The 12,769-nt window shown below is 45.7% G+C and overlaps 1 protein-coding gene across 4 annotated transcripts in view; it reads left to right on the top strand.

The window, feature by feature from the left end:
• FGFRL1 (fibroblast growth factor receptor like 1) overlaps positions 1 to 12,366 on the top strand; it is a 272,445-nt gene extending 260,079 nt beyond the window's left edge. For all 4 annotated transcript variants that reach the window (XM_075930931.1, XM_075930932.1, XM_014574652.3 and 1 more), the window contains exons 6-7: positions 2,538 to 2,891; positions 6,504 to 12,366. In XM_075930931.1, the coding sequence (XP_075787046.1) occupies positions 2,538 to 2,891; positions 6,504 to 6,913 (764 nt within the window). In that variant the 3' untranslated portion in view covers positions 6,914 to 12,366. The remainder of the gene's footprint in view (positions 1 to 2,537; positions 2,892 to 6,503) is intronic.
• The last annotated feature ends 403 nt before the right edge of the window (positions 12,367 to 12,769 follow it).

Genomic DNA, 12,769 nt, shown 5'->3' with positions numbered 1-12,769 from the left:
AGTTCATCCTGGTGTGAAAGGCAGTGATCTACTTTCTGATAGCTCCCTTTCTGTAGAATAACAAGAATTAAAAGCACATGTGGGGAATTCTGTGGTACTCTGAATGCACAAACCTGCTGGACATCTGGTATCGATAAAAATGCAGCTGTGTGAAGACAGTAAAAACATGTGTTTACACTAAAACCAGGAGCAGAGACAGGGAAATGAATCAAGTCCCATCTTAATGTCAGTTGTGGCATTTTCACTTCATCAAAACCAGAAAACACCAGGAACAAACCATTTTCTGTTTCAGAGAGTAGACCCCATTTATCTTAATTTTTATCAACCTAAAGATGTACCTTTATTTTAACCTTTATTTTCTTTAGCCTTTTCTGGCTAGGAACAAAAAAAACCAGCGACCACAGGACCAAAGCGATATGTGTATCAAAGTGTTTTCACAGGCTTCTTCCTATTTTAATAATGTGCCATGGCGTGTGTCAGGTTTTATTAAATTTCCTCCCTCAAATTTCTTTTCTCCCCTCAGTCACCTGCTTATCTGAGTCTAGATCTCTCCAGCTTCGCTCCCTGCTGGTGTGTTCCTCATGTACAGTCTTTTGAAACGATTCAGTATTTCAGCCATACTTGTCCACATACCCTGAGCTTTGGTGTTTCGGTGCTGATAGCCCCCTATACAGCCTATCCTGTCTTCCTGAAGTATAGAACATTGTTCTTTCCTCTTACCTCAACGCCTGTCCGGTGATGCTGGGAACTGTATCTTTACATAACCAGCTGTTTCAGAGAGTAGTCCCCATTTATCTTAATTTTTATCAAATTTTACAGTGCCTGCCTGAGGCCTCTGAGTTCTAGTAATAATAAATAATGGTAGGCAGGTCTGGTGAGCTACTCTGAAGGCCCTTAGGGACCCTTAGGTTTGATTTCCTATCATGGTATCTTGCTTCAATGGCCAGCAGGGAAATCTGGGAGAGCCCCTGAAGTGAGATGATCAGAGGGAAGTGCAGGCTTCCCTGCTGGCTAGGAAGCAAGATCCTCAGACTATAGCCTGCATATTGGTGACTTCTCAGTGCTTAGGACATTTATGATTAGACTAGACAAAATAAGAGTGAATGGAGGAGGCAGTGGACTACTTGACTTAGGAGGTCTTTCCTACCCCTAATGCCTACGGGCTTAAAACTTGGTGAGAGAGCCAGGAAAGTTGGTCTTTCCCATTGGCATCAGGCTCCCACAGCATTCTGCCAGCCCCAGTGGAAACTCCTCCCTGTGCACTGCAGGAAGCATGTCTCTGACTGGCTGCATCCAACAGGATCTAGCCTGCGCTCCCCACCGGTAGCAGGATAGTGCAGAAAGTGGAATTGGGGAGTGGCCTTGTCCCATCCTGTTCGGCAAGGCTAAGGGGCTTCTGGAGAAACAAGGATTGCCCTGTGCAAGGAGAGGGAATGGTCCTTTGCCTCCACTTGTTGTACCCACACAGGGCTATCAACAGTCGGGATTTGTGACTTTCCTGTGGACTCACCATAGATGCCCGTGGCTAAAACGCACGCTGCCCTCCAGATCCGGCAGGGGACGCGCAGGACTGCCCCACAGAAACATCCTAAGATTACGTACACCTGCCACCAGGGCAGAGAACTAGCATGGTGGTGGTCTGGGCCAGTAATGGGATTGGACTTTTGCCATAAGTCAGTTTCGGTGCCACCCTGGCTTACACCATCCAGAAGGGTTCCTGGTATTTTGTTCCAGTGGCAGGAAAGTGTCCCTGCGGCTTGCCCTGGCCCAGGACACTTACTTGCCCCTATTCCAGATCCACAGAATAACACTGCATGTGCTGTGCCCCCCAACCCTCCCTCTCCCATAAGGGCCCAAGTGCAGCATGAAGGCACAGGCCTTTGCCGGGGTGCTACAGAACTGCACTACGCCCCCGTGAGAGAGCTGCACCTGAGGGGGGGGCAATCCATGCTCAGCATGCAAGCAGGACAGCAGCTGCCGCAGCCCCTTAACGACATGCAACCTCTGTGGCCATTCAGCTACAGTGGCCAACCTCCTCTGGACCCTCAGCACTGTCTGGAGCGCACCATACAGCGCTCCAGCGGCTATTTAAAGGGCCTCCCTCCGCCCCTGTCAGTGAGTCTGGGGACTTCAACTGGTTCAGGATCTTGTCTGCATGATGCAAAGTGGGGGGAAGGCTGCTCGGGGTCGTGCCTCTCCCCACTTTTACTGTTGCACACCTGCAAGGTCTATCCCTTTGCATGCAGCCCAGGAAATGCAGCTTTATAAACTGGACTTGTGTTACCATCAAGAGATGGTAGAAAGGAAACTAGTTAGTTCTGGAGCTGACCTATTCGACTCCCTGTAACGTTAGTGGGGCTTGAGTGGCTGAATACTGCTGCCGTGGGTTCAGTAGGTAGCTGGGATGATAGGATCAGAATGGAGATGGGGGCTGATTCCTTAGCACTGACCAAGAGGTTTGTAGCATCTGTATTTAAACTATCACAGATAAGATTGATGAGCTCAGTTCTTTACCAGTCATGTGTATTTATTTATAGAGAGGACTCGGTCCAAACCCATTCTCACGGGAACGCACCCCGTGAACACGACTGTGGACTATGGTGGGACCACGTCATTCCAGTGCAAGGTCCGCAGTGATGTCAAACCGGTCATCCAGTGGCTGAAACGGGTGGAATACGGCACAGAGAACAAGTACAACTCCACCATTGATGTCGGGGGGCAGAAGTTTGTTGTGCTTCCCACCGGGGAGGTCTGGTCCCGTCCCGATGGCTCCTATTTAAACAAACTGATGATAACTCGAGCCAAAGAGGAGGACGCCGGGATGTACATCTGCCTAGGGGCAAACACGATGGGATACAGCTTCCGCAGCGCTTTCCTCACGGTATTGCCTGGTGAGTGTCGGGTGGCTGGAACTTTCTTTCTAAACTGTTCTTGACACGCATGTTCTGCATAGCGGCATCATGGTAATCGCTGATGCAGAGCCTCGGTCGGTATAAATCAGCTGGGCTCCATTGACCTCAGTGGAGCTGCGCTGATTTACACAGCTCGGGATCTGGAGGGCTTCGGTGAGTGGCTGGATGATGCTGGTTTTTCTGTTGCCCATGGCACATCTCAACCGATCTCTTCTCTTCTCTGAGCCTCCTTGTGGGCTGCTGGGCTAAATTACTGGGTTGAAAATGCCTAATCTGCTTTTGTGCTGGAGTAGGGCTGGGAAGGGAAGTTGTATCGTGAGGCTTTCTGTGCATCGTCCTGCAAAGTGAGCCCAGGTGCTCACGAGATCTAAATGCTTCTCCTCCCCCTTCCCCCCCCCCCCCCCCCCTTTCCACTTTCACCCCCTGGCTTTTTTATTGGTTTTTGGTAAAAGGAAACAATGAAACAAGCCCATAAACAGAGAAGAATGAAAACTGCAAGGATCACCACCAAAGCAGAAAATGGGTGTGAAAGAGAATATGAGCAGCTTGTTAATTTCTTATTTGGTGATCCCCTGGGAGCTGTTGTCCTGCACTCAGGACTGCTTGCCTCCGTGCTCTGCTCCGTGGCTGGGACCTGCAGTACAGAACATTCTGGGGCTCCCAGTCTAATTATTACTTCATTGTCCCTTTTGCCCTCTTAAAATTGTGGCGCTGCCCCGAGAAGGGATTTTATAACGATGGCACCTCCTTACCCATGTGAATCCAGAGTCGGCTGCCTTACTTTTCCTCCCCTCTGCCCTGCAGAGCCAATTCGGCGAGAGGAGAGGAAAAGAAGTGGTGTTAATGTGGGCATTAAAAAAAGTTGTTTTTCTGGTGTGTGTTTTTTGCACTGTAATAACTTACAACAAAACAAGCTATGCATGCTCTGTTTCTAACTAACACCGGTCCTGGATTTCAATGAAGGAAAAAAATTCAGTGACATCTTCGAAGAATTTTGGCTTGGAAAGAAAGTTCTACACGTTTGGAAATATTGCACAGAAGAGTACAAGAATATGACTGAGAAGGCACAAATTATCTTATATGCATCATTTCAGGATTTTATATGCCGCCACCTCATCCCGTTATCAGAGATCTGAAACCTGAGGTCCAATTTTTTAAAAGTTACCTCCGTACCTAAGCTGCAGATAACCCTGTAGTGGAATTTTCTAAAGTCCATAGGCAACCAAGTCCCGGTGGGAGTTAGATACCTCTGTGCTTTTTGAAACCCCCCACTAAGGACTTATCTGCATCCTTAGGTGCCCAGATACCTTTAAAAATCTGGCTCTGAGAACCTTGATTTAGTAAAGGTGCTCAGTTTTCAGAAAGTATGTAAGTCAACCTGATTCAGCAAAGCACTTACACGTGTGTAAATTTTATTGAAGACAATGGGATTAAGCACAAATTTATGTTTCGGTGCATGCTTAAGTGCTTTTCTGAATAGGAATGGACATAGGCAGGGCTCGACAAACCACTGTTTCTACTCACCTGTGGCGAGTAGATTTCAGCCGGTTGTGCCGTGTGCCCCATTCACTGGTGCTGCGTGCATGCACAGTGCCGGTCTGGAGCATGCGCAGTGCAGGGCTGGCAAGTAGCTCTCGCCGCAGTTTGTCGAGCCCTGGACATAGGCGTGTGCTTAAGTTAGGTAATTTGAAGTTGTGCTTCCCACAGCTCGGCTAACTGAGGCTACATCTACACTACAGAGTTTTTTTTGAAAAAAAAAACTTCCCTTAACATCCACACTGCAATTGCATGCTTTCGAAAAAAATCGAAAGAACAGAGGGTTTTTTCCGACATTGGTAAACCTCTTTCTACGAGAGAAGTTTTTTTTTTTTGAAAGAGCTCTTTTGGAAAAAGGGGTGTGTGGACAGGGAAGAGGGAGTTCTTTCGAAAGAAGAGGAACGAGGAAAGTGGTGGACACTCCATCCATAGTAATGACCGCTTAAATGCGAGATACCATCCAAACTGAATGGATGCTATCTTTCAAAAAAGCAGATCGCTTTTTTGATGCGCATTGACAATGTGGAAGAAGGTTTTTTTGGAAGAAAAGCTTCTTCCGAAAGAAGCCTGCAGTCTAGACGTAGCCTGAGCCCTGGATGCACATTATAAGAAGTCTGCTATTACACGAAGTGAGCTGGAACCTAAACCCCGAAAACTGGGAGCATGGAGCTGAACATTGTCATTCTGGTGGCTCACTAGGGATTGAATTGAACAGCCGGTTCAGGAATATAGGAAACTAGAGGTTTGTAAGAGGGACAATCATCTTCATTCCTTGACTCTCTGCATTTAAATTCTCTGTCCTGACAGTGCTGTAAAATTGAATGGAAAGTGCTGCGTGCAGTGAGCTGTTGTGGTGAAGACCAAAATGTGAGCCCCTGTCACTAGGGCTGATCCTGCTCATGGGGCACTGTGCAAATACCGCGAATCAGGGCTTGAGCCAATAGGGTCAATGTCTAAGCAAAGAATCATTTCAGACGTGGCTTCTTCTGACTTACCTGAGGCAGGGCCTCCCAACCCTGGCTTATCCTGAGCAAGCACAGCCACTCAGTTCTGCAGTGCCTGGAAATGCCACCGAGTCCTCACTTGTGTCAGCAGATCACCAGTGGGGCTGAGAAATTCACCAGGCCCCTGGGCAAGGTAGTGTGGAGATGTGGGGAATAGCTCAGTGCTCCGGAAGGAGGAGGGCTGGGGCTAGGTTCCCCCAGGCAGACCTCAGCCCTGCCCAAAGTGCACCAGATGGGGCTCCAGCAGCAATTTAAAGGGCCCAGGACTCTGGTTGAATCGCCAGGCTCCAACACAGTTGTTTCTCCCTCTCCCCCTCCCCCATCAGCAGCCCTACAGAACACCAGGAGGTGCTACAGGAGGGATGCTATTTAACCTGTCTCTCTCTGTCCCAAACCTGCTGTCCTGCCTACACAGGAGACCACTCCTGCAAGGTTCCACAGTGAGCTGTGTTCCATGGCTGAGTGTGAATTAACTATAGGAAGATCAGTTGCTATTAGGGAGGGATATATAAGATTGCATAAATCCTTAATGAGCAGACATATCTGGCAAAGGCAAATAGAGACAGGACTCTGTTCTGCGTAACCAGAGCATGCAGGTCCAATTGCTGGGCAGCTGACATGGTCTGCATTTCATCCTCCAGTCTGGGCAGGGAAGTCAGCTCCCTCCCTGAACGCTGGCGCTGAGACACCAGCTGTTGAACTGGCTCTGATGAGGCCACTAGAGGTGGGGAAATAAAGAATAATAAATTATTGAAAAAGAACCTTTTTAGGTTCCCTGCCACCTTAAACAAAAGAAATTGATTTGTTTATCCTTTCAGTGCTTTTCAAAAGAGAACCAGCAGCAAAACATTATGATGTTGGCTGTGTATTCCACTTGCATTTGGCATGGCTGGGGTTGTCAGACAGAGTATACAAAAGCCAGCCCTAGCCTGACATCTGTTTTGAATCCTTTTCTCCTGGTTTTAATTAACTCTTTCGATTTCTCCCTTTCCCTCTTGTAATTCTCTCTCTCTCTCTCTCTCTCTCTGTTTCATGCAAACCTGATGTCCAGATCCCAAGCCACCGAGTGCCCCTGTGGCCCCTTCCTCGGCTAGCAGCCTGCCGTGGCCGGTAATCATTGGTATCCCCGCTGGAGCTGTCTTCATCTTTGGGACGATCCTCCTGTGGCTCTGCCAGACCAAAAAGAAGCCCTGCTCACCCCCAGCCGCAGCCCCCGTGCACAGACCACAGGCCAGAGACAGGATCTGTGTCTCCCAGGGTCCTGACAAAGACTGCATCTCCTCCATAAACTATGAGGAATACGTAGCCCACCAGCAGCACTTGCTATCCCAAGCGCCGGCATTGGCTCCAGCTGTGGCATCGAAAATGTACCCAAAGATTTACACAGACATCCACACTCACACGCACTCACATGTGGAAGGCAAAGTTCACCAGCATCAGCACATTCATTATCAGTGTTAAAGGGCAGCCATAGACAGTAGCTTATTGGTGCTTTTTTCCTCACGGTACCTCAGAACAGACTGCTTCGAGTCAGCTAGCACTGCCAGCAAAAGGCAAAGTGGACAGAGTAGGGAGAGAAAGAGAGAGGTGATTTTGTTGTTATTACCATTAGGTTGTAGAAGAGAAATAATGAAGGAATTCCCAATGTCAGCACAAAGGTGGCCATCTAAAACAACGGAAACTTGTCTGCATGTATAAATCAAGATGGCAACAGATAAGGCAGGAATCTGTGACAACCAGCACCACCTATTCTGTTGCACTGCCAAAAAGAGGGAGAAGAAAAGGAAACCATGATGCTATTGCAGTTGACTCTGCCTTTCCTCTGTTCCTGCCTCTGCCACATGCCACCTGTTTTGGTGCAAGGTCCATCACACTTCTTACCTTTGGGAATGTACGTAGTGGCTGAAGCTAGAAAGTACCTGAGGTGTAATGCCTAAGCACCAGGAAACTGTAATCAGTTGAAACATTCAGTTGCCCAATTCCAAAAGAAAAAAAAAAGAACAGAAGGGTTTCTGGAAAACACATTTCTATTTACGACATGAAACTTCAACTGCATCTCGCCAGCAGTAATTTTGCCTGACAGTTGGTGATAACTTAGCTGGCTGGTTCCATTTCTGCAAATCAAGCGTATTGTGTTTTCCCCAAGGGGGCATTGCTCGAAGTCTTTAAAAATGTTCCACTCACCCCAATGCTATGACTTAGTGCCACTGCCAGGAAGAAGGAAGGAAGGAAATTGTACAATGCAACTTTATATTTATATTTAAGAAATAATAATTAATAATAATAATAATAACTGAACTGCTGAAGGTCAAGAAAACAAAACGTTCTGCCCTTCTCTGATGCCGCTAGCTGTGATTTTCAATCACATGTTCATGACTTACAGTGACAAGCTACTGGATTAATTGTGTCAATAAAAATAAAATGAGCAAGTGGAAAAAAAAGAAAGCGAAAAATAGCTGTTAATGGAAGAATGAATTTGCTAAATATGCACCCAAGGTTGTGTGTGTTTTTTCTTTCCAAATAATGTTTTGCAGTTGATTCAAATAATCTCATTTCAATTTCATGAGAGGAAGGACGGAAGAAAGAAAGGAAGACCGTATTAAATACCTATATGGACTAGAAATGAATTCAATCACAAATATAAAGCCTTTGTAATTCTATATAGAGTTTAAACAGAAGTCATGTATATTTAATTTATTTTGTTAAACAAGAAAAAATGTATGATATTTTCCTTGAAACAGGCATTTCTATACGTATTTTTGATCAAAGAAAATAAAGATGAATTGTGGTTTTTCCCAGGTTCTCATAGGTGCCATGCTCCAAATATTAGCAATGTAGCATATAACAGTACTTTATTTAACCAAATTGAAAGTTATATGTTTGTATGCATTTTTACAATAGCCATGTGTAAATTGTTCTAGAAGCATCTCTGGCACAGCAGGTGCCATCATCTTCAATAGAAACTGCTCTTTTGTGCTGGTTTTATAATCTGTTTGGAAAGTTTTGCTGTGGATTGATCACTGCCTCTACATCTTATGTTATCCGGTCCCCATTAACAAAGATCTCAGACCTCAAGAAAACGTGTTTCACTGTTTATTGAAAAACAAAGATCTCAGACCTCAAGAAAACGTGTTTCACTGTTTATTGAAAAAATTGGTTTAATTTTTTTTGGTTAACATTACAAGAAGTGAACTGGAGACCTGTGATATACCTAATAATGCCTTTAAAATGTTTAAAGTGGACTGTTCCTAAGTATTTGAGTCCATCAAATAGACTTCTATCTTTGAGTGTTTGGGGGAGGGGAAAAAATTGTAAGTCGGGGCACAAATTATTTGATTCCAAACAGCAGTTGTAGAGCATTAAACATTCAGTAGTGATGAAATTCACCACAGCAAAGGGAGCCTGAATAAGCCTTCGCCCTCTGTACTTTTTAAGCCCTCTTTTTAAATGTATGGTTCAGTCCTGCCAGAGGCCAAGTACTCTGGCCTTGAACCACCAAAGAACGTAACTTTATAGATATAGGACCCAATGTACTGAAGTTAATGGGGATTTTTCCATTGGCTTAAGCATCAGTCCAGTCAGACTCACCAGCAGTCCTATTGAGGTAGATGGGGAATAGTCAGATACTTAATAATCAGCCCCGTTTTATATGCTTTGCTGGTCAGGGCCAGAGAACTCAGCATCTGACTAGCTGGAGCCTGGAAGCATTGTTGAGGGCCTTTTGAGGGTCCTCTGCATTGGTGTGAATTTTACCACAAGCTTTGTAATAACACAGCAAGGGTGTATTGTGCATTTGTTCCCTGTGTTGCATTCCTATTGGCTGCAATGGTAGTGGAATGACTGCAGATTTTTATGCCCCTTGTTTTGTGCACACTGTAGACCAGGGGCGGACAATAATTTTAGACCAGGGGCTACTTCACTAATTTTTGAAGTGGCCCTGGGCCACCCTGGAAGGGGCTGGGCCTAATGTGGAAGGGGCAGGGCCAGGACACTTCTGGCTTCCCCGCCCACAGACCCTGTTTGGCCTGGGGGTGGTGGAGCGTATGAAGTCTTTGCCTGCATCTAGAGAAAACTGCCAGTTGTTCTGAACAGCTGGCGGTTCCCTCTAAGCACTTGCACCCATGACAGTGGGAGGAGACTTTGTGCTCTTCCCCCCACCCTCAGGTTGATCAGGGCCTGGTGCTGGGAGGAGCAAGGGAAATCTCTTGCTCCCTGCCCCACCCCTGCAAGGGGCGTGTGGTGCTGAGAGTGGACCACCAGCTGGTGGTTCATTCTAAGTACAACGCACCCCTTGCAGGGCGAAAGAAGACTTTGCGCCCTCCCTGCCCCCACCCTGCAAGGAGTGCACAGTGCTTAAAGTGGACCAGTCCATTCTGTGTCGTGCATCCCTTGCAGGGCAGGGAGTGAGGCACTTTGCGTGCGCCTTCTGCCCCCAAGCCCTGATGGCCTGGGAGTGGGGTAGCTGCAGGGCATCCACAGACCGGATCCACCTGCTTGGTGGGCCAGATCCAGCCTGCGGAGGCCCCTTTGCCCACCCTTGCTGTAGACAGTCTGTCAAGTCAAACCTTCACTCCGTTAGAGGAGAAACTAGACAAGCTTGGATTCCATATGGCTATAAAGTTAAAGTCACTAATTTCAGCTCTTGAATGTTGGTGCATAATGCCATTGGTTTCAGCAAGCATCGCACATGAGCATCTGTGTGCGTAAGTGGGATGTTGTAAGCACTGCTTTAACCAAGAGTTGCTAATGTCTGCAGGTTACTGGGTGAGACGTCCACACATAGAAAAGTTTCTGTGCATGGTTTCTGTGTACACCAGCTATCTTATAACCAGGGCTCACCGAACTGTGGCGAGCCCTGCTCGCCAGCCGCACTGTCCGGCGATCTGCGCATGCCACGGGCGAGTAGATTGTATAATTTGTTGAGCCCTGCTTATAACAAATCAGGAAATTGGTATTTCCGTGAGAGGCTGTAATGGCTGTAGCAGAAATGTCACCATCTATTGTGTCTACCTCTCATACAAGTCTATGAGATAGTTGGTATTTTTATTGCCATAACCAGCCCAAAAATGAAGGCACATTGGAGCAGTGTTGAAGGCACAATACAAAATTCAGAGACAGTTCTTCCAATACTTTTCATGCTGGGGTGCTGTCGGCAGGGAATGCAGGGTGTTGTTACCTGTCAACATGCTGCAATAGTTTTAATCACAATATTTTAAAAGGAAAAAAGGATTTTTGCGCAAAAAGAAAACGTTCACACTGCGTGTTTTTGCGCAAAAACCCCTAGCAAGCAAACAAATCGGCAGAAAACATGCAAATGAGATTGCGAATCATGCAAATGAGTCCCTCATTAGCATATTGTTTGCTGAGAATACTCGTAGTGTAGACATAGCCTAAGTGAACCACACGAAACTGCCCCATGGCATTGCCAAGATGGCAGCAGTAACTCTACCAGGGAGTGACTGATTATTTTTAACTAACTAATGGCAGGATATTTTCAAAGATCCATGACCCATCCTCAATAGTGTTCTTCTCTCCATTGCCCCTCTCTGCCCCTTTTCATTTTGGTGCTTCATCATCTTTAATGGATCGAAAAACTTCAAAAAGTTGCCAGTTGGTCCAAATGGAGGGATTATCTTTTCCATCTTGGAAATAGACCTTCACCAAGTGCCCTTCAAAGCTCCAGTCTTCCAAATACTAGTTGTGAGGAGAGGGGTTATAGGTTTAAAAAAAAAATTAAGGAGGTCCCAGATAGTTCACCTCTGACATCAAATTATTGATGGTGCAGAAGCCAAGATCAGTTGTGGTCGCTGGCAAAGATTTTGAGACCTCCCCTACTGACTTTGTATGTCCAGCTTGAGACTACTTAAGGGTGCTGATTTTCACAAAGTGCTTAGCTCCCCGCCCTCTAAACATCAGCCTTCTTTAAAGGCACTCAGGTTGGATAACAAAAAATGGAGGCATCCCAAACCACTAGTCACTTTTGAAAATGTTGGCCAAAGCTGCGCTTTTCTTGGGATGAGGCTGTGTGAGACCGGTGCAGCTAGCAATGTGAGCTCCTTCAGATGTGGTGAGGGGGAACATAGCTATGATCCACCCCTCACTTCAGCATGGGAAGTGAATGCATGCTACCACCATCCCCTATCCTTCCTCTGTCTCCCTCTTCTAAAGGTGTGAGTGAAAGTCTCCCTCATGCAGAAGGCCAGCACAAGACCTAGTAAGCCCAGCTTAAACCATGAAAATAGGGCTTGAGTGGACTTTAAGTGTTGGCTCTCTGCACATGGGTGAACTGAACTTCACCCTTTAGACAGTGTTTTGCCTCCATGAGGCAATATGTCTGAGCTCTTGATGGGGCCCACTCTGTTCCACGCTGCCATGGGCCATTCATATGCAGGGTTGTATTGTGCCTTACAGGAAACACAAAGCATTCCTATGTCTATAAAGTTCAGCAAGAGTCTGCTCTGAGTCACCCAGATGTGAATCCTTTTTTTTTTTAAACCAGACACACAGAATGTGGCCTGACCTTTATTAAATAAATAGAGAACATTTTAAAAGAACGGTGGAGTTGCCTGCCACTGACCCTACTTTGAATTCAGGAGCTTGATATATATATATATACATACACACCAGTCTATGGCATAGAAAGTTAGCCTCACTTTTAAAAGCACAAAACTTGAGGATCAAAGAGAAAAGTCAGGCTTAATATTGAACATCCTTGCTATTTTATTTGTGTGGCAAACTGAACATGCCTTAAATGTCATTTTTGTGTGTGACGTCTTTAAACTTTGTATCGACAATCTTTGTACAGCCAGCCCTTTTAAGGTGAAAGCTTTATCAGACATTTACAAATAAAAGTGTGATGTCATTTTCAAGCAGTGGGAAAATAAGCTAATTAAAGATATTGGAAGGAGAAAAAATGGCCTGTGTGTGTGTGTTTAATGAAAGAGATGGAGGAATAAGAACATGCATTTTTAACAAAAATATGGATAGCATAAAATGGAGTTTTATAAAAATTAATATGCATATAGAGACATAGCATTGGTACATATGTATGTGTGTGTGTGCGCGCATATACAGGGAACATATGATGGTGTGATGTGGTATAAAAGTTTTATCACAAAACAAGTGCTAATAAAATCTTTACACCACACCCCACGGTATGTTGTATTCTGTATAACGAACATATTTGAGACAAACACTGTCTTACAAATGTATCAAGAGTTTTTTAAAAACATAGGAACTTTTTTTTCTTAACCTCTTCCCTTGTGAAGTCAGGTACTAGGAGTCCAATTGTCGGCTTATGCAGGAATTACTTCAACT

Source organism: Pelodiscus sinensis, chromosome 5 (genome assembly GCF_049634645.1).
Source record: "Pelodiscus sinensis isolate JC-2024 chromosome 5, ASM4963464v1, whole genome shotgun sequence".
Classification (NCBI taxonomy): Eukaryota; Metazoa; Chordata; order Testudines; family Trionychidae; genus Pelodiscus; species Pelodiscus sinensis.
Note: the sequence above shows the minus strand (reverse complement) of the source record. Positions and strands in the feature narration are given on the sequence as shown.